Consider the following 22170-nt stretch of genomic DNA (forward strand, 5'->3'; position numbering starts at 1 on the left):
ACACGTAAGATGAGACACCTGGTAGAGGCTGAGAATGACGCTCAGTCTAAACACAATTGCACACTTAAGCTTTACTTGAATATAAATATTCAAATGTTTAAATAACGCGAAATAAGGTTTTCCAATACTTTTTATGGCTATAATCAATAAAAGAGAGTAGTCCCAGGTACACATGTACACAGACTATGCAACGGACTCGTCATGTTGGCTGGACCATGTTCCAAAAGGGATTGGTGCATGTCACTGGCGACGCAGATGACGTTGATATTTGAAACACGTGGGCTGTGGTGCGGAGAGCTCACATAAACAAAGGCACATTGGCAGACCCGGTAGTCGAAGGTTGTATCGCGCGCAGTGCTCTGAGGAAGTCATACAGATTGCTTGGTTGGTATTGTAGGCTGTACTGTCGCTCACGCTTTGGAGCTTTTTTCAGAATTGAAAAGCACTATCTACATGCTTTATGCATGGATTGACAACCACGATTCTGACGTGAAAGAAGGTAGGTTGATTTATTTGAATAAGTGGTATGTTTTTTTTAAATAAGCGTTATGTGTTCTGACATCTTACTTCTTTTTAAAAATTGATTGGGAGTCATCAAACCAGTTTTACTGTAACAGTTTATTTCTCACGTATTGTGTCATGTTGAGAATTGTTACTTTGCACATTGGGAGTGGTACTTACGGGTTGAGAATTGTTACATTTTACAATGAATGTGCAACATTACTTTGGAAAGGAGACGTGGAGAAAGTCATCGACGTCAATGCCGTGGAGGGTGGATGTTCAGCGACATTTAAACTTATAATTTCTTCATTCAAAATGTCATGCGTGTGTATAGACTATAACAGGCACCTACGAAGCAGCGTGTGATTTTAAAGCTCATCCATATGGTCTTATAATTGACCTTTTGTCATTTAGGCTATATTGTAGGGCAGGCTGTGAGGCAAACATAAGTACAAGCATAGTGAAAATGTCGGAAAATTGTGCTTATTAATTGCCTAACTTGTTTCTCGCGAATTGTTGTAGCATTGACTTATATGATGGCATTGCGTTTTCTAGATGAATATAAGTTAAATGTATCTATTTCTTTAGGGGACGATTCCAGAAAAGAGACACTTTCTTGAATCCTGACCCCATACTCCTCCAGACAACATTATCAATTTCAAGTGTCACCGAAAAACAGTCTCAAGACTAAAGGTAGGAAAGCTTATTATACAGTCTATAATAAAAAAATAAGAAGATTCTGAATAAATCTCATGAAGTTCACTGTTCCCGATTGCCCGTTTAAAACATGCGACTAAATAAGTTATCTGAACATCAGATCCGGATCAGAATTTTTTATAATACTTGTTATTTTGTAGATTATATGGAATGTCTATACTTTGTAGCTTGCAAATGGGTTTGAACATGAACATGTTGCCACTTTCGTTTTCAGCCATGCCCTGCGTTCAAGCTCAGTATGGGTCATCACCGCAAGGAGCCAGTCCCGCTTCTCAGAGCTACAGCTACCACACCGCTGGAGAATACAGCTGCGACTTCTTAACACCTGAGTTTGTTAAGTTTAGTATGGACCTGACCAACACTGAGATCACAGCTACTACTTCTCTCCCTAGTTTCAGCACGTTCATGGACAACTATAGCACCAGTTACGACGTTAAACCGCCCTGTCTATATCAAATGCCGCATTCTGGAGAGCAGTCCTCCATCAAAGTCGAGGACGTCCAGATGCACAGCTATCATCAGCAGAGCCATTTGCCAGCTCAGTCGGAAGAGATGATGGCCCACTCCGGCTCTATGTACTTCAAACCCTCCTCGCCTCATGCCCCAACCACACCAAACTTCCAGGTTCAGCCCAATCACATGTGGGAGGACCCTGGGTCCCTCCACAGTTTCCACCAGAACTATGTGGCAGCGACCTCTCATATGATAGAGCAGCGCAAAAACCCGGTGTCAAGGCTGTCACTATTCTCCTTCAAACAGTCCCCTCCTGGTACCCCTGTGTCGAGTTGCCAGATGCGATTCGATGGCCCACTGCATGTATCCATGAACCACGACAACCCAGGAGCACATCGAGGCTTAGACAGCCAGAGCTTCGCGGTACCCAGTGCTCTAAGGAAACAGGCCGGGTTAGCCTTTCCTCACTCCCTTCAGCTCGGCCATGGACACCAGTTGATGGACAGCCAAGTTCATTCGCCCCCGTCCCGAGGGTCACCATCAAACGAGGGTCTGTGCGCAGTGTGTGGGGACAACGCCGCTTGCCAGCATTATGGAGTGAGAACCTGCGAGGGTTGCAAAGGATTTTTTAAGGTGGGCGTTCGCTGATTGTGAATTATGTAGCTTAATTCAATTATTACAATTATCCATTGTATTATCAGTCCTGTTAATGTTAGTATTGTTATTTTCATAATCCCCTTGTTATTAGTGGTGGGACTAAGCCTAGTAAACAATTATGACAACTGTAATAACTTGTGGATATCACTTTCATCACGTCATTAAAAACGGTCAGTGTTGTGAGGTCTTTTTGTGAAATTACGGTCTTGTCTGGACAAGGAAGTGCAATATTCCCCATGGTAAAATTGAATGGTCACTTTATTTCCAACCCCCGATTAAATAACATAATCTTACATATTTAATTAGAGGTCGTCTCAGAGGGCCGTAAAAATATGAATGCCCACGGATTTTTGTTTTTACTGAATGTCTACCTCTCCGGTTCCTCACATATATAATAGCCCAAAACGGGAAGGATGGATGTTCTGTTACAATATCAATTATCCCCCATAGCGCAGCTGAATGTATGCCAACTGTGTATTCATTTTACATGTGCTGATGTCCATGCTAAAACCCTGTTGTATTTTTCTTTGCAGCGCACTGTTCAGAAAAATGCTAAATATGTGTGTTTAGCGAACAAAAATTGTCCTGTCGATAAACGCCGAAGAAACCGTTGCCAGTACTGCCGTTTCCAGAAGTGCATGGTTGTCGGAATGGTCAAAGAGGGTAAGAACATATTGTGGTCACTTTGATTGTTTATGTCCGTGCATGGCCATAAAACACCTGCGGTCCTGCGCGTAAAGTTTGCGCGTAAAGCAAGTTTAACCTTTTACGCACAACAATCAAAGTTAAATACAAGTCTATATTTTCTCTTGTCTTCCTCTCAACACAGTTGTCCGGACTGCTAATCTAAAAGGTCGAAGAGGCCGTCTTCCCTCCAAACCTAAAAGTCCCCAAGACCCCTCACCACCCTCGCCACCTGTCAGTCTCATAAGTGCCCTTGTTAGGGCTCATGTCGATTCCAACCCGTCCATGTCTGGCTTGGACTACTCAAGAGTGAGTTTACCATTTAATTGCCTTTAACAAATTGTGTATGAACATAAACACCGTGCTGCTAATTTATAATATTATTAGAGTAAAAATACAGCGTTTGTACAAAGCAGGTGCATGTCTGGATGTAATTTGATCGTGTTTGGATGTGCATTTGCCACACAATGTATCGACTTCAAATGTTTTGTGCAAGACAGGTCTGCATTCTAAACTTTGTCCGTCTTTTAAGGTGGCATATTTTACTTAAGTAAATTACTTTGAAACGGAGAACTCAATAAAAAGAAGACATTAATGTAATAGTAAAAAAAGCACTCCCCTCCTAGAAATAGGCTTTGCAATTTCACGGGTAATATATTTTAAAGGACCTCATTAAGCCCTGTTGAAATTAAATTCCAGTTTCAGGCTAACCCTGACTACCAAATGAGTGGAGACGACACCCAGCACATCCAGCAGTTCTATGATCTCCTGACGGGTTCCATGGAGATTATCCGAGGTTGGGCGGAGAAGATCCCTGGGTTTTCTGATCTTCCGAAGCAGGATCAAGATCTCCTTTTCGAATCAGCCTTCCTGGAACTTTTTGTTCTGCGGCTGGCATACAGGTAAGCCTCTTCTTAATTATGAAATAACCTCGACTATAATAAAGATCAGCCCCCTTCAAGCTCCGCTGCTTTGGCTTTTATTAGCTATCCAATAATTAGGAGCCTCTTAAATCCCTATTTATTGCTCAAGGTAATTAATGACACTTTGTTATTAATTGCAGGTCCAACCCAGTGGAAGGCAAACTCATTTTTTGCAACGGGGTGGTCTTACACAGGCTGCAGTGTGTCCGAGGATTTGGGGAATGGATAGACTCGATTGTGGAGTTTTCCTCTAACCTGCAGAGCATGAACATCGACATATCAGCATTCTCCTGCATCGCCGCTCTTGCCATGGTAACAGGTGCGCAAATACAATATACTTGAATTTAATCACTCTCCCAAATGTTACACTGTTTAAATGCATTTCTTATATTCACGTTTTGGTAATTATGTTTTATTATTTTCACATTACAGAGAGGCATGGGCTTAAGGAACCCAAAAGGGTTGAAGAACTTCAAAACAAGATAGTGAACTGCCTTAAAGACCAAGTGACATTCAATGGCGGAGGTTTGAATCGTCCGAACTACTTGTCAAAACTTTTGGGAAAGCTCCCTGAACTTCGCACCCTATGTACACAAGGTCTGCAACGTATCTTCTACTTAAAACTCGAAGACTTGGTTCCTCCGCCAGCAATAATTGACAAACTTTTCCTCGACACTCTACCTTTTTAAATAGACTTTAAAACGGACTTTTGACGAGACCTCAAAGAACTTCCACAGACTCTGTTTGAGTCAGCCTAACAGATTTGAAAGATTTTATCTCTGAATATTTGCAAGCTCCATAGTACAATCAAGGATCCACGAAATTGATATAAAGAAGAGTGAGAAAATTGGGTTCAGAAAACCAACCGATCTTCGATTTTTTTAAATGTAATTGCCAGAAATGTTGTGAGTAGCCCATGATCGACCCCACACCGGGGAAAGTCTCCAAGGCTTCTCTTGACATAATGTGGATAATTCTCGACCAAGTGAAACACTTTCTTGCAATTCTTATTCCTTATTGTTGACTAACCATCTGCCCCATTGATAACGCATACTGATATGTAATATATTCCATTTATATATACACATATATGATAGATTATGTGATGCGTCCAAAGCGTCAATTTATAACACTTGTAAAAAGTTTGTTAATGACAAAATTTCATTTGACTTTTATGACTTGTGCCTATATGTGTTTCTGTCAGGATCCCAGAGGTGCGAAAGTATTTCGAAAAGACAACGCATGTTGTAGGTTTTTATAGGCACTGGCTGTCGAGGAGACATGTCTATATTATACATTATATACTGGACACTATGTAGTCTGCTAGATTTTATAAAGATTCGTAGTACTGGCACACCTTTTATGTATGACGCATATGTGAAAAGTATCTCCATCTGTATAGATAAAGAGGGATCCATGGTGTTTGTAAAACTGTCAGACATTCCTTGTTTGTATGTGTTGTAAGTATTGTTGCTGTTGAATATAAACGTTTATATATTTATTATTTTATTGCCAAAAGCGACGTTAAGCATGGAACATTTTTAAATGATTTCAAACCTTCATAATTCATGCTGAGCACGTTGTCTATGTTTTATGTCTTATAGACGTTTAGATTGTTATAATTTTACACATTTGAAAATGAAAAATTCGTCCTATATAAAATATAATTAAGTGTGCGGTACATCCTTTGCCTTTCATGGTGTATTTGAGTAGGCTATTGCAATGCATTCGGTGCCGAATTCCAAACCTTTAGAGAGAAAGAGATATTTAATGTTTACAAATAAAACTTTTAAATCATTTTTCTTCCGAAACAATTTCTCTTAACTGATTTTTCTTTACAAATACAGGTGCGTCTAAATGAAATGATTTAATTCAAAATTAATTGAGTGAAATATTGCTTGCTTTCCTGTAGGCATAAATATAGATTTTACGTCTTGATTAAATTCTTTCTCGGTAGCTCTATGCTGTATGGAATATTTTCCTTTTGTTCAAGCTCAGTAGAAATGAGGTGTTAGTAATTAGGCTGTGATTACAGTGAATGTTTGATTACAGTGAAATAACTTACAATTTACATGAATGCAAAAACAAAAAATGTTGATTAAAAATAGATAACCCTCAGAAATGGGCATGCTTGCTTGAAAGGTAGGCTATATGGTTTACACTCTAAGAAAAAAAGGTTCTGGATAGAACCAAAAATGTTTATATGCTTGCTTCATATATGACACCCGTTAATGTTATATAAATAACCGAATTGGTTTCCTAAAGAACCCAATATGGAACCCAAGGAGTATTTTTGGTTCCGATTTTGGTTCAGTGTAGAATAACCAAATAACCCTACATAAGGGTTTATATAGAACCTTTAGGTGTGCCATATATGAAGCAAGCAATATAACCCCTTTTGGTTCTATACTGAACCTTTTTTTCTAAGAGCGTAGGCTAGTGTTTAATTGAGGTCGGAGACTTTATTTGGATTTGTTTTGCAAGAAAATTGGGAACTCACACTAGCAGTTTCCTAAAAGAAGGCTGAACAGTCTTGGACTCAAAATAATTGGTCAAAACGTTTACATTGTTTACTAATTTCTCATATGGCGACTGGCCTGCTATTCCAAAAGACCAACAAGTGGGGACATTGAAATATCAAGAGAAGTTCAAGTGGCATGCTGATATAGCGTCAATGCAGGGTCATCATACTTTCAAATATGAAATGAATAGAATAAGTGACAGCCGAGAACATAATACGAGATTTCCCAGTCTTTATTAATTCAACCACTTCTCACAATTTGGAACTCGGAAAAGATTATCCAGAAAGACGGGTAGACTAGGCTGCTATAAAGTAAAACAGTTCTAAAACAGTTGGATGGACATAAAAAAAAAACAACTACAAAACAGTAGTCCTAAATGGATTTATTGTGTACAAAATAATGGACAATGTAATTTAAAAAATAAGCGCTATTTTGGAACGAAGTTAACAGACAAGCAGGGTCAATACTTTGGATTTATAGCGTATAGATTTAGGAAAATAACTAAATAAAGAATCCTTATTTCAATTGCACCAGTCTCAATCATTTTCATATACATGATGACTATATAATTACTGAAAATATACATTTAAGTTTAAGCTTTTAGTAGAGTATTGCTTGGCCTACGCGATGTCAGAGGTGCGTAACCTTCAGCATTGAAATTAGGTATGTCATTTGTGAACTCAGACGTTTTGTGAAGTTGTTCTGGTTATCAGTTGTTCCAGACGTGTGCAAACAAACTTCAGAGCAGGACGCCGGTACAGACTTAGACTCAAAATAATATGTCAAACAAGAAATTGCTCAAATTGAAAAGCGATAGCATCAAGTTAATTCATTAGGGTATTGGGTCGTTGCAAGAACATATTTCCCTTTGCGTCACTTTGATATTTTAAGTAGTAATTGTGCACCAAAAATGAATTGCCATTTACTATAGACCACATGGAGGATTCAATCAATCAGATTTTTTTATATGACTAAAGACTCGCTAAAGTGCCAAAACTCAGCGTTTTAAAATGTCCCTCCATGCACCCTCTGTGAATTCTAGGAGTATTTTAACCCACTTAAACCCAACATTTCTCTAAGTTTTCACCATCATTGTAAAGCCCTAGATATTTTGTTGCTTTGACAGAGTTTTTTAAATATATATATATATATATTTATCATGTGATTAGTGATTCATTTTTGTCTGTTCCTCATTTTAAGGTCAACCCTTTTATGTGAAATTAACTCTCGATTTAATATGGTGAAACAATTCCTTTATAAATGATATTTTGAAAAGAAACATTGAACATCTAATAGTCAAATCATAGTGTAAAAGCAGGTGAGCTGGTTCTACCATTAGTGGCAATTTTCTAGTGTTTTGTGGTGGGAAACTGAGCAGATGGAGCATAACATGTCAACCCTTGTTACCCATTGATAGACAGGCTATAATTGTTTTATGAATTATATGTTGTTGTTGTGACGCGTGCATTCAATTGACCCTTCGCTAAGCCCCGCCCCAAAAGTTTGGGCAACCAATCGCAGCTCTCCAGTTGATAGCAACAGTTTGTCGAGTCTCACACGTGCTCACGTTAGAAACAAACGAAAGCCTGTCAGGGCAAAAGGGAACAACTGAGTTTTCTTTAAAAAATACATTGTTTAAATGGCAAAATAATTTAACATTGCACCAGAGGTACTTGCTACTGTGATTTCTGAAAGGCAGAGCTTGTTGGAGTATTTTTCTCTCAGTCTCATTGACCACCAAACGTTGCTAACGCTAGCTAGCGAGCCACATACATTGCTTCTCGATATGTATGTTAGCTAGCTATATTCGTCACGTTATTAATACAACTCCCATCTGCTGTCGACATTAGGATACAATTTGAGAGCACTAGTTAGCTCCCAAGTGTCCAGTAGCTTTGACTGCATTCTGACTTCATTGGCTAGCTACACGACAAACATAATTTTACCAGGTGGTTCCTGTCAAGCAATTGTAATGACAGTCTACCACAACATATCAAAAAGTTTCCTGATTAGCAAGGGGTCGTCTGTTTAATTTCATTGTGCATTAAAAACACAGTTTGAGATCATTGTATGGGGATTTGAGTGGAGAAAAAGGCTTCCCAGGAAAATAACAAGGCAGGAGGGGCATATTAAAGGGTCAATTCCCCATTCAACCACTGGCGAAATCCCCTCACAAATACCTCAAAATGTGTTTCTAATACACAATTAAATTAAACACAGACTACTGCTTGCTAGTCAGGAAACTCTTGGTTATGTTGTGGTGAACTGTTATTACAATTGCTTCACGGGAACCTAGTAAAATTATGTTTGTAGTGTAGCTAGCACCTGAATTGCTCTAAATTCAATGTCAGCATGCAGTCAAATCTATAACCACTTTTGGAACTAACTAGCACTCTCAAATTGTTTCCTGATGTCGACAGCAGATGGGAGTTCAATTCATACCATTGCTAGCTTAGCTAGCTAACATGCAGTACCAGTCAAAAGTTTGGACACACCTATTAATTCAAAGGTTTTTCTTTATTTGTTTTACTATTTTCTACATTGTAGAATAATAGTAATGACATCAAAACTATGAAATAACACACATGGAATCATGTAGTAACCAAAAAAAGTGTTAAACAAATCAAATATATTTTATATTCTTGAAAGTAACCACCCTTTGCCTTGATGACAGCTTTACACACTATTGACATTCTCTCAACCAGCTTCACCTGGAATGCTTTTCCAACAGTCTTGAAGGAGTTCCCACATATGCTGAGGACTTGTTGGCTGAGCACTTGTTCCTTCACTCTGCGGTCCAACTCAGCCCAAACCATCTCAATTGGGTTGAGGTCGGGTGATTGTGGAGGCCTGGTCATCTGATGCAGCACTCCATCACTCCTTATTGGTCAAATAGCCCATATACAGGCTGGAGGTGTGTTGGGTCATTGTCCCATTGAAAAACAAATTATAGTCCCACTAAGCACAAACCAGATTGGCTGGACCATCACTGCAGAATGTTGTGGTAGCCATGCTAGTTAAGTATGCCTTGAATTCTAAACAAATAACTGACATGTTCACTAGTAAAGCACCCCAACACCATCACACCTCCTCCTCCATATTTCACGGTGGGTATTACACATGCAAAGATTATCCATTCACCAACTCTGCGTCTCACAAAGACACGGCGGTTGGAACCAATAATGTCAAATTTGGACTCATCAGACCAAAGGAGAGATTTCCACCGGTCTATGTCCATTGCTCGTGTTTCTTGGCCCAAGCAAGTCTCCTCTTCTTATTGGTGTCCTTTAGTAGTGGTTTCTTTTCATGCAGCCTGATTCACACAGTCTCCTCTGAATTTGGATTTGTTTAAAAAAAATAGGTTACTGCATGATTCTATATGTTATTGCTGTCTTCACTATTATTCTACAATGTAGAAAATAGAACAAATAAAGAGAAACCCTGGAATGAGTAGGTGTTTTGACTGGTACTATACATATATTAAGTGGCTAGGTAGCTAGCGTTAGCAACGTTTGGTGGCTAATGAGACTGAGAGCTAACTAAGCAGCTGAGCAGCAAACAATGTAACAAAAACCTCCATCAAGGAATCACAGTAGCAAGTACTCCTGGCGCAGTGTTGAATTATTTGGCCATTAAACATGTCTTTTTTGAAGAAAACTCAGTTTTGCCATAGCCCTCACTGGCTTTCATGTGTTTTAAACATGAGCTTGTCCAAGGTGTCAGACTTGATGACCGTTGCTATCCATTGGAGCGCTGTGACTGATTGCCCAAAATTCTGTGGCGGGGCTGAAAGAAGGGTCTATTGTCAACCCATGTTGCACACAACAAGCTTCCATTCTCCCAGTCATAAGAGGATATATTATGACTGATTTAAGATGAAATCATCAACCCTGTTATGGTCAATCCCGTTACTTTAGGCCTATGTGGCGCTAAAGTAGTTTTTTAAATTTAACCTCTTGAGATGGGAAAACATATTTTTTAATGAAGTTGAACATGCTCTTTATGACAGAATTAGAAAATTAGGTGAAATCAAACATATATTTCTTTATACACTTCTCAAAAGGCACCGAATTACTGGAACGACCGACACTATTACTCTGAACAAAAACAAGTTGTTTTTGAAGGCAGCTTTGCCGCAACATAGCACAAAACACAATGCCCACTACAAAACGAATGTCGTGCTCTTAGGCAAGTTTTGAGTTAAGTACTAGGAGTTGTATTATAAAGCACCTTTACAGCCAACTAATATTTGCTATTTGTAGCTACAGTTGAAGTCGGAAGTTTACATACATCTTAGCCAACAACATTTAAACTCAGTTTTTTACAATTCCTGACATTTAATCCTAGTAACAATTCCTTGTTTTTGGTCAGTTAGGATCACCACTTTACTTTAAGAATGTGAAATGTCAGAAAAATAGTAGAGAGAACGATTTATTTAAGCTTTTATTTCTTTCATCACATTCCCAGTGGGTCAGAAGTTTACATACACTCAATTAGTATTTGGTAGCATTGCCTTTACAATGTTTAACTTGGGCCAAATGTTTCAGGTAGTCTTGCACAAGCTTTCCACAATAAGTTGGGTGAATTATGTCCCATTCCTCCTTACAGAGATGGTGTAACTGAGTCAGGTTTGTAGGCCTCCTTGCTCGCACAAGCTTTTCAGTTCTGCCCACAAATTGTCTATAGGATTGAGGTCCGGGCTTTGTGATGGCCACTCCAATACCTTGACTTTGTTGTCCTTAAGCCATTTTGCCACAACTTGGAAATATGCTTGGGGTCATTGCCCATTTGGAAGACCCATTTGCGACCAAGCTTTTACCTTCCTGACTGATGTCTTGAGATGTTGCTTCAATATATTCACATAATTTTCCCTTCTCATGAAGCCATCTATTTTGTGAAATGCACCAGTCCCTCCTGTAGCAAAGCACCCCCACAACATGATGCTGCCACCCCCGTGCTTCACAGTTGGGATGGTGTTCTTTGGCTTGCAAGCCTCCCCCTTTTTCCTCCAAACATAACAATGGTCATTATGACCAAACAGTTCTATTTTTGTTTCATCAGACCAGAGGACATTTCTCCAAAAAGTATGATCTTTGTCCCCACGTGCAGTTGCAAACCATAGTCTGGCTTTTTTATGGCGCTTTTGGAGCAGTGGCTTCTTCCTTGCTGAGCTGCCTTTCAGGTTATGTCGATATAGGACTTGTTTTACTGTGAAAATAGATACTTTTGTACCTGTTTCCTCCAGCATCTTCACAAGGTCCTTTGCTGTTGTTCTGGGATTGACATTTAAGAAAAGGTGACATATATTGTAGTCATTTAATAACACTTTGAATCGATGTAATGAGGGTATTTCAATTGTTCATGCCACGTTTTGTGATATCAGATGGCTATTTGACAAATGCGTGTCTCATCAAGTAAATACAGTATGTTTTAGACCTATGTAACAGTATTCCCCCAGGGAATGCAACTGGTAATTTGTGACCGGTAGCCTATGTTGAAGTCTTCCTAAGGTTTTTTCTTTAGTCTGCCTCATAGCCACAAACACATCACAGCATCTCAACATGCACTAAATCTGTAGTTCTTATATTTGCATCTCTTTATTGTTTTCGTTTGCACACACTGGATTATATATATCGACATACACATAGCCTAGACATTGTCACATAAAAGTAGATAGACATAGAATATTTCTCTGAGACTATGTTCATCATTGTAAAGCTACATTACAGTTGCAATTAAGAAACTACAGGCAAATACCCAAACAGGCAATAGCTTTGGTTGCGTATGACTTTTTAACTGTCATTGCTGGTCACATCACTCTCCCCTAAAAGAGAAGTGATGTGAGCCTTCGAGGCTATGTCTGGGACTTATCCACAATGATACAATAATTATCACATGATCAACACTGGCAGCAGTATAGCTCCTCTTGAAAGTTCTTAGCAGAAGGCTGTATATTGTCGAAATAATTACATCTTTACTGCATAGTACTAATTCCAAGACAAATTGGGATTACATTCAGAACCGGTCTGGTGACATTTAGCAGATCTGTTGAAAGGGGTGCTTTGCAATGTCACAAGTTAATTTCTGTTGATTCCAACTACAGTTTGGTTAGGAGATGCCTGTCTCTGCACAATGGAACAGACACTATATGTGTGTAGCAAGAACACTTTTGACAGTGGCTGTGCATACACATACATGTAAGGGGATTTTAGTCCCATTTAGATTTTACAGCTTAATTAGCAGCATACTTAACATCAATACAAGGGTTTTTGACTGTACATTCCTCCATAAAAAAGGCCAACCTTGTCTCTTGATAAAGACGAGCAAAAAAAGACTGTATAAACTAAATTATACAAATACTGAGCTATATTGCATGCAAACGTTTTTGGTGAACATTACATTCTTTGATAATAATACAATTACTCAGATGAAGAGATTTTGTTTAACAAGTAATAAAATAAATAGGGGTCAAAATGATTGGTACCCCTGTTTTCAATACTCCAGCACCCTACAATTGCGAGGATAACGACACCGAGCCTTTTTCAAAAAAGTTTTATGAGATTGGAGAACACATTAGGAGGGATCTTAGACTATTCCTCCGTACAGAATCTTTTCAGATCCTTGATATCCTTTGTCTCCGCTTATGGACTGCCGTCTTCAATTCAAACTACAGGTCTTCAATGGGGTTCAAGTCCGTTGATTTTATGGTCAATTAACCATTTCTATGTAGATTTTGATGTGTGCTTGAGTTTATTGTCTTGCAGGAAGATCCAATTGTGGCCAAGTGTCAGCCTCCTGGCAGAGGTAACCAGGTTATTGGCTAAAATGTCCTAGTACTTGATAAAGTTCATGATGCCGTTGATCTTGACAAGGGCCCCAGGACCAGTGGAAGCAAAATACCCCGATAACATGAAAGATCCACCACCATATTTGACTGTAGGTATGAGGTACTTTTCTGGATATGCGCTTTTCAACGCCAAACCCACCACTGGTGTGCGTGGCTAAAAATCTCTATTTTCATGTCATCTGACCATAGCACCGCCTGGAGTTTGATAAACTGCATTGGCACTTGGATTGGAACCGGTGCTATGGTCAGAGGACATGAAAATCGAGATTTTTAGCCACGCACACCAGTGGTGGGTTTGGCGTTGAAAAACGGAAGCATATGCAGAAAGTACCTCGTACTTGCATATTACCTCAGTATTTGTATTACTTATTCGATACAGTCTTTTTTGCTCGTCTTTATCAAGGGTGCCAATAATGATGGACCTGAATGTATATACATTACTATAGCACTCATTTTATTCTTATAGCATTATTGGACCTTAATGGGGTTATGCAAGTGTATGGTCTGTAAAGAGTCGAAAGAGAAAGCAGCAGAGAGAGAGAGTGCCATAAATAGCATGCTTACGGACGGTCTCCATAAGAGATGGAACAGAGCCCAGATGTCCTCTGCTAAGTGCTTGCACCGGTAGTGAGAAAGCCCCCAAATGATAAGGGTAAAGTCTCCTCCTCTGAGAGTGCTGCTAGTTCATAGGGCTACTATTAACTCCTGCAGACCTATGCAAGTTAAATGCTAAAATCCCTCTTCAGTGTATTTCCTCACACAATTTATTCAGTGTCCTTCGATGTGCTGCAACACTGGTGAAATGTTATCATGTAATAGTAAAAAAAAGCTCAGGCTGAACATGAATTATATTGAAACCTCCACAATTGTTTTAAAGGCATTAGACTAACCTGCGATATAGAAATACTAGAACAGACGTTATCTTAACTTGTACAAAATCACACACTAAAATCTATTTCACCAAGGAATTATTAGGCCTATGCTGGAAATAGGTGTATTTTGTTGTTATGGTGTTCTGCTTGGCTTATGGACCTCTGGTATTTAGATTTGATTTAGTCACACAAATCCTTCCTGCAAAGCAGCAAAATATCCATATGAACTGAACGTGGATCTGGATGTGGCAGTTTTATCAAGTACCACAATGAGTGTGTTTGATTGCTCATTTATGTGACAAGAAAAATACAAATTTGAATGTATCTAAATAGGGGCTGCTCATGCACAAATATGTATTCCGAACAACCCTTGGCATGACTCATGTGAACCTTTGACCTTTGGTGACCCTGAGAAAAGATGTGGGTCAAGGGCCTGCTCTTGACTGTAAGTGAGCTGAGTTAGGAGAACAAGGCCAGGCAGTCTCTTCACTCCATAACACTTCATAACAACTCAAAGCACTTCATATCACTTCATAATACTTCATAGCACTTCATGTTCTTCCTGTTTTCCCATGTCATCCTTCCCCATCATCTCTTTACTCTAGCCTACCGACTCTACACAATTTATAGCTCCGCGAAGGAAGCTGCTCTTTCTTACCTGCATGTGATGACCAGACATAACCATACTGAAGGATACCCTGACAAATAATAACCAAAAAATGTCTCTCCTTGCGAGGATCCAGCTAATGGACACTCAGCTCGGTGTCTGCTACAGCTACTCAATGGTATGAAACTTGTGAGTGCTGTCAGAACAGCAGAGTTGATCAAGCCTATCTTCAGCCCACAGACCCACCATGTTGGTAGACTGTGCTTGGTTGCCCTCACCCGTGACCCCTGACCCTTCCCCTTACAAGTAGTTATCCCTTCAACGCATGTCCTATCCCGGGCGCTTGCTTGGCCATTTATTTTGGTAGTATTTGGAATGGTATGTGTTTAAATGAGTATTGAGGCACTCTGGATAAGCACATCCCGCTGCTAAAATGCATTGTTGTATACTGAGAAACAGTTCATATGTTACTCAGTGATATTGAGGGAAGTTTGTGTCAAACATCTATAACAAAAATGGGAAAACCCCCTGCTTTTAAAAAAAAGAGAGTGAAGACAGAATACACCTTGCACAGAAGAGAAAGGAGCCTCTGGAGGCCTTGACTTGCCCTGACTCACAGCGGCTTTCTCATTCATAGGACTAAACAGACAATCAATTCAGCAGCCATGTATGACGAATGAAGGGAAGTGACAAGCTGTGAATGATGAGGAGCCAAAAATCAAAGTCCTCTGTCCTCCTCAACTCTAATGGCCATCAGCAAGAGGGACAGGACCAGTAAAATGAGGTTAATCGTTTGCAAAGATTATTTTAAAGAAGATTGACTGGACTTGATGCCCAGTCAGATCAATCATACATATTTACTTCCTATTAACAGCTGTGGCTGGTCTGTTATGTCACATTGATTTCTGATGGATATTGTCAAATTATTTTATTAAATTTGGTCAACACATGGAAATCCATTAATGCAATACTTGAACTAGGGATCCATTGTGCTGGCAACAAGGAATTATTCATGCAACGAGATTGATAGAATTATCTGGCTGGAGGTGGTGCCCAAATGTTTTTAAGATGGCTATTTATATGAATAACATGGATAGTTCTTGTGAAAAACATTTCATAATTACTAAATATAAAAGCTATCACAAACACAATACAGAAAAAAAACGTTAAAATAGCCTTGTTTTTTTGCTTTCAGAAGCAACATGCAACAGTATTGAACATTTGAACCTTGTCCTTTGACCTTATTGACTAAATAAAAAAAAAGACATTTCCTTTATGTAAAGAGTTAATGTTTCCTAGGGCAGACATGTTTCCGATTCAATTAGGTTTAATGAACCCACTGCTCACTGGTTACTGAAGTAGAAAAAACAGCCATAAACACTGGAAGGTAAAAGAGGAGATATTAAGGAGGGAAGGGATCGGATGGAGAGTGTGTATTTCTAAGTGGACGAAAAATGCTTCAATCCGGCTGGTAGGAGTCAGTAGCTGAAGAGGCAGCGGATTGTTTAACCATCAAATGATGCATTAGATATCTAGGGCAAAGCTTGAGGAAGGACAGAGCAGAACTGCAAAAGTGCCGATTTATAAAGGGCCCATGTCTGATGAATGAGAAAAGTAGATCTGGGATATTATGGTTGAAATCAGCAAATTAATGTATAACCCCCCCCCACACACACACACACAAACATGCCTGTCTTCCTTCCTTCATCACCACTGCATTCCATTTGGAGGCACACACACACACACACACACACACTCAAAGTAAACTTTGTTATCACACAAACGCTAAGTATATATCAATATATGTCAATTGTTGTTTTCTAAAAGGAAACCACCCACTTACACCTCAGCGCGTTTTGATGATTCGATTGAATGCAAGGTTGCAAACTATCGCTCTGTCTGATGTCATCATGTGAAATGTCAACATGCTCAGATGCATTGGCTTGCTACCAACAACAATTTGCCCTGAACCTGTGATATGATTTTTTCCCCCCTCATGCTTTACCATGTGTAGTGAATGTCTCAAACACATCCATGCACATGTAATCTGCTCATGTTTGACGAGTAAATTGTAAACGGTTTTCATTTCATAGACTTCTCAGTCCAAGGCAGACGGACAAACACCACTAGCATGGATCATCTATGCCTTGAGATCCCTTTTGAAGTGTTGATGATTTGAACAATAGTACAATTGGAGTGTGGCTGACCCAGCTACTTAGGGACATTAGTGTTTCTCTCGTTCTAACTCATATTGCTGTCGTCAACGTCATCTTGTGAATACAGGGTGAAACAAAGCTCGACAAGAGTTACAGATTCGGTATTCAAGCTTAAACTCAGAGGGCACACAACACCGGTCAGTTGTTCGGAATACAGCTGAAGTTCTGCACTTTTTTTTTATAGGACAAAAGCAGAACCATGCCCCGCAGATATTGCAGCAACTTTGTCAAGTGGCACATCCAAATGCTCAATGCAAGGCCTTTGGCCAAATCTAAAGAAAACAGAGGAAATATTTGTGCCTCTTTTGACATGACCGTTTTTGAAAGTTCAAGCAGAAAACCAATTATAATGAGCATTGCAAAGCCTGAAGCCCATCCATGCCGCTCATAGATAATAAAACAAGAGGAGAGAGAATATAAGACTTGCAGTAAGCCAGTGCTTATAGCTGGTGGAGCTATCCACCCAACACTGGATATCATATAAATAGTGTCTGTTTGCTGTTGAGTTTCCAACCAGCTGCATTCTAGTGCAGATCAAATCAAGTCAGGATTAGAAAGTAAAAGAGCATGGTTTAAGGTAATCTATCCCACAGGAGCCCTGGTCCAATTCATCAAACAAAGCTTACAACTACACTATATCTTATACCCCAAGTGTGTTCACCACTGCATGGCTAGAGGCACACATGCTTGAAATGATTTAGAAAATCCATCCATAGATATTGCTTGCATGGAGGGTTCTCGTCTCCCACTAGTTAGATTGTTTTGCTAATGTATATTGCAATGCCTGACTGTGTGCGTGCACTTGAGTGTGTCTGTGAGTATGTATGTTTGAAGAGAATGTTTGTTATGCAAACACGGGTGTGTTATATGATGCATGCTGTGTTGCAGGCAGGCTTCCACATTATATATATAACCATGTTCATGTCTCAACTGAAGAGGATACCATTGAGTGTTCAGCTTCGGTTTCGGCTGCTTTTCTGCCTGATCCTTGAGCTCTCTCAGGGTTAAGGGTTGAGGTGGGGCAGGGGATGCGCGTATCACGGCAGACAGAGGAGATCCAGCGCAGGCTTTACCAGAGCTTTGTCATATCACTAGGAGATTAAGGACAGACACATGTCAAACCCTGCAGAGCCTGCTGCAATAAAGCACCTGCCAACAGTCAACCCTCTGAATCCACTCAACCTCAGCCAGGCAACACACACAGCAAGGCCTTACGCTACAGCTAACTCTAGGAACCCAAAACTTACAGTGGTTGTTCCGAAAGAGATAAAGTAACCAGATTAGGACACCACTGAGACTAGAGAGATCTTCACCTAGGTAGCTGGAAAATAATTCTACGTCAACTATTGTAAGATTTCATTGATGATATCAGTATGTTTGAAAGTATCCCAAGACAAAAACAGATCACTTCAAATACAATGTGAGGTTGTACCTACCTATCTACGTATTCGTTGAACATACAAAACTCACACCGGAAATATCAAAGACGTGGAAAAGGAAAGTGAGGTTTGAGGAAAACTGGATGTTTTACACAAAAGCTGGTGTTCTTCATGAGCGAGTTCCTTTTAAACAGGAAGAGGAAGAGAAGGAAATCGCCTCAAAGAGATCTAGAGCAAGGCCAGTCAACCCAGTCAACCTAGAGGCTCTTCAGAAATATGGACTAGAGGCTTGAGATATTTTCCTAACAAGAAGCCACAAGACGCAGCCCAGAGAGAACCCTAGAATCACTGACCTTCAAACAAGCTCTCCTTCCATGATATAGTATTGAAGACATGGAACAATCCATCATAAATGCACATGAACTTTCCTCTTCAAGTACTTCCTGCTTGAATAACAGTCAATGGCTCAACTGTGAATATTGCAATTTCTCCCTATGCAGCTAGCACTCATAAGGTATCCACAGAAAGTTGAAGAGCAAGTGAATATTGTGCAAATGTATTTCAAAAATAACATATTTATGAAATATCTTAAAGGTCCAATGCAGCCGTTTTTGTCTCGATATCATGTGATTTCTGGGCAACAATTTAGTACCTTACTGTGAGTGTTTTACACAATTTCACAGTAGTAATCCAATCTCATAGTGTGGAAATATTCCAATCTCATAGCGCAGTTCTTGACTTCACTGGGCCTTTAAGCACCTTACAGTGAATGTTTTGAATTGAAACGGTCAAAGATAAACAACATTTGCTTCCTAAGAAAGAACAATTTCTCAAGCAAGAATTTTGCTAGGACTGTCTGGGAGTGGACTGAGTGGGGAGGGGAAAACTGAAATCTCTTTCTTATTGGTCTATTAACTAATTTACTGCCGGGTGATGTCGCCAAAACTCAACCCCACCAAAACAGGACATTTCAGGAGGTCATTTCAAACAGCTCTTACACTAAAAGGGCATTGTCAGAATTTTCACAATGTCACAGTTTTATTCCAATCTTGTAGTGTGGAAATATATATAAAACACAGGTAAATCACATTCTTGACTGTACTGGGCCTTTAAATGCAGAGTTTGGTTAAATCTTCAACATTGTTCACTTTGGAGACTGATTTAAAGTAAAACATGTTATTACAGAATTACACTATTACAAACACAAGTTTATCATAGTCTTTGGATTGTTTGAAAGATTAACTGGATTCTTCAACTAAATATATATTTAAAAAAAGGCAATGTGTTGATATTAATCATATTTGAATAATCATGGTTCAAACTGTACTTTATTGTATAGTCTCGTATAGTAGCCATGAAATACCTCTTCCCATGGTCCCCTTCCAGGAATGAAAAGATCAGTGTTAATTTCCAGGCCCTTTTTGATTGGCTGAACCTGGCTCCATCTCGCACAACATGGCTACCACAGGTCAGTGGCTGGTGCAGCGCACCATGAAACAAACAAATAGAAAAAGACACCTTGTGGCGCTCTACTTTCACCAGCGCGGGACTGCAAGCCAACCAGGTCCCTGTGATGAAGACCTGTGCCTGAGAAACAACCGGAGAGATGGGGGGAGAGAGAGAGAGAGAGAGAGAGAGAGAGAGAGAGAGAGAGAGAGTGTGTGTGTGTGTGGGTTGGAGAAGGAGGGGTTAGAGAGAGAGAAGGGAGACAGGAAAAGAGAGGTGGAGAGAGGCAGAGAGAGAGGGAGTGTGTGTGTGTGTGTGTGTGTGGGGGGGGGGGGTTGGAGAAGGACAGGTAAGAGAGAGAGAAGGGAGACAGGAAAAGAGAGGTGGAGAGAGGCAGAGAAGGAGGAGGGGGAAGAAAGAGGGGAATCAAACGGGAGAGGGTTTGGGAGAGTAGGATAGACAGGCCGATCATCCAGTGATAAGATGTGGAAAATAAGTCTGATTATCACACAGGCTGGAAGCGTCAGACAGACAGGTGGGAGTCAGCTCAAAACTCAGGAGGGAGAAGGAGAAGACAAGAAGTCACAATTATATCCCGCCCGCTCCTCTTCCCCTCCTCCTCATGAAGTGAGGTAATATATTCGGTTAGATCCTGTATGCCGCTGAGGGGAAATTCTAATTAAGGGTGGAGGGAATTTTGACAAGTGAAGTAGAGATCAATATTTAGCACCATAATCAGCAATTCCTGATGGCTTGACAGTGTCACTGTGGAGCTCTGGAACTCTCCACTACTCACTGGGAAAGTGGAGGCAGGCCTCAGCTAACCGACCCGCGGACTCCTCTCCTAGCCATCACGCATGACAGGAAGTGATGCCTCTTTTGCTCCATTTTGTCTTGTTTAAAAAAAATCTTCATTCATCCTTTTAAAAGAGGAAAGGCATCTCTGTCAGAACGGGCTAGTGGGAGCTGACGCACAGGAGGACAAAGAAAGTGAAAAAAAGAGAGAACGAGAGAACACATTGTAGAATTGCTAGGCTAGGCTAGGTCTTACAATAACAGGTTCACCACCTCTACACTGGATGTTTTATGGAAGCTTCAGAAAACCAAAAAGGGTCGTCTGAAGTGGAGAGAAAAATGCATATTTAATAATCAGTTTCAGAATTGCGTAAGCCTTCTACCTCTCTATAAATAAAACACAAATAACATATTTTCCTTTTGAACAAAAATGGAACGTCCCATAGTATTCTCATAGTATTCAACGTCTCATAGTATTCACAAGCGAGCATGCGCACACACACACACACACACACACACACACACACACACACACACACACACACACACACACACACACACACACACACACACACACACACACACACACACACACACACACACGTGCACACACACACGTGCACACACACACACACACACACACACACACACACACACACACACACACACACACACACACACACACACACACACACACACGCGCGTACACACACACACACACACACACAAAAGAAGAGCAACATTTCCAACATGTCCACTCCAGTGCTGACACCCCTTCTGACCACACATGCAGAGCGTGTACCAGAAACATGGTGTTGTTGCGAGAGAGAGGGCACCTCAGAGTACGAGGGGGGCGACCAGGGTGTCCCCTGTCTCCCCGTGTCAGCCCATCTCCCTGTTCTTGCATGCCGCTGACACACACTTGGGTACTTACCACCCCAAGTTGCTCCAATTAAGGGCCGTCCCACTGTGCTGTCCGTTGTGCAGAGTGCTCGGGCAGCGGGTGACAAGAAATGGTCTGGGATCTGTCTCTCCAGTGACATAACGAAGGAATTTTAAGGGGGGATAGTGAGGCAAACACACACCACTGCATGCTGGGCCCAGATAGGTAGATAACAAAGAGTCCCTGTAAATGAGTGGCGGGGACCAAGGCATTGAGGATTCTCTAATTACTAGCCGCAATCTATCTAAGTCAGTGGCCTTCTAATTTGATTTATCAGAATGCATGAAACCCCTTGGAATAATGCCCTTATTAGAAGGACAGAATTGACGGGAGGACAAGAGGTCCAGGGAGGGGAGATGGGAATCTGGAATTTAAGCATCAATTACCGTCAAAGGGAGAATTAATAGTTATTAATCCACACAAACATGCCTGTCTTCCTTCCTCCTTCACCACTGCATTCCATTTGGAGGCACACACGCACACACACACACACACATACACACGCACACACACACACACACATACACACACACACACACACACACACACACACACACACACACACACGCACGCACGCACGCATGCACGCACGCACACACACACACGCA

The 22170-nt window shown here is 40.4% G+C and overlaps 1 protein-coding gene across 1 annotated transcript; it reads left to right on the forward strand.

The window, feature by feature from the left end:
* The first annotated feature begins 321 nt into the window (after nucleotides 1-321).
* Nucleotides 322-6810, forward strand: LOC110501524 (nuclear receptor subfamily 4 group A member 2). The gene is made up of 8 exons (XM_021579167.2): nucleotides 322-499; nucleotides 1090-1194; nucleotides 1433-2304; nucleotides 2862-2991; nucleotides 3158-3321; nucleotides 3712-3914; nucleotides 4076-4254; nucleotides 4368-6810. The coding sequence occupies exons 3-8, from the start codon at nucleotides 1435-1437 to the stop codon at nucleotides 4622-4624; spliced, it is 1803 nt and encodes a 600-aa protein (XP_021434842.1). The 5' UTR covers nucleotides 322-499; nucleotides 1090-1194; nucleotides 1433-1434; the 3' UTR covers nucleotides 4625-6810.
* Nucleotides 6811-22170: the final 15360 nt, after the last annotated feature.

Source organism: Oncorhynchus mykiss, chromosome 22 (assembly GCF_013265735.2).
Source record: "Oncorhynchus mykiss isolate Arlee chromosome 22, USDA_OmykA_1.1, whole genome shotgun sequence".
NCBI classification, from domain to species: domain Eukaryota; kingdom Metazoa; phylum Chordata; class Actinopteri; order Salmoniformes; family Salmonidae; genus Oncorhynchus; species Oncorhynchus mykiss.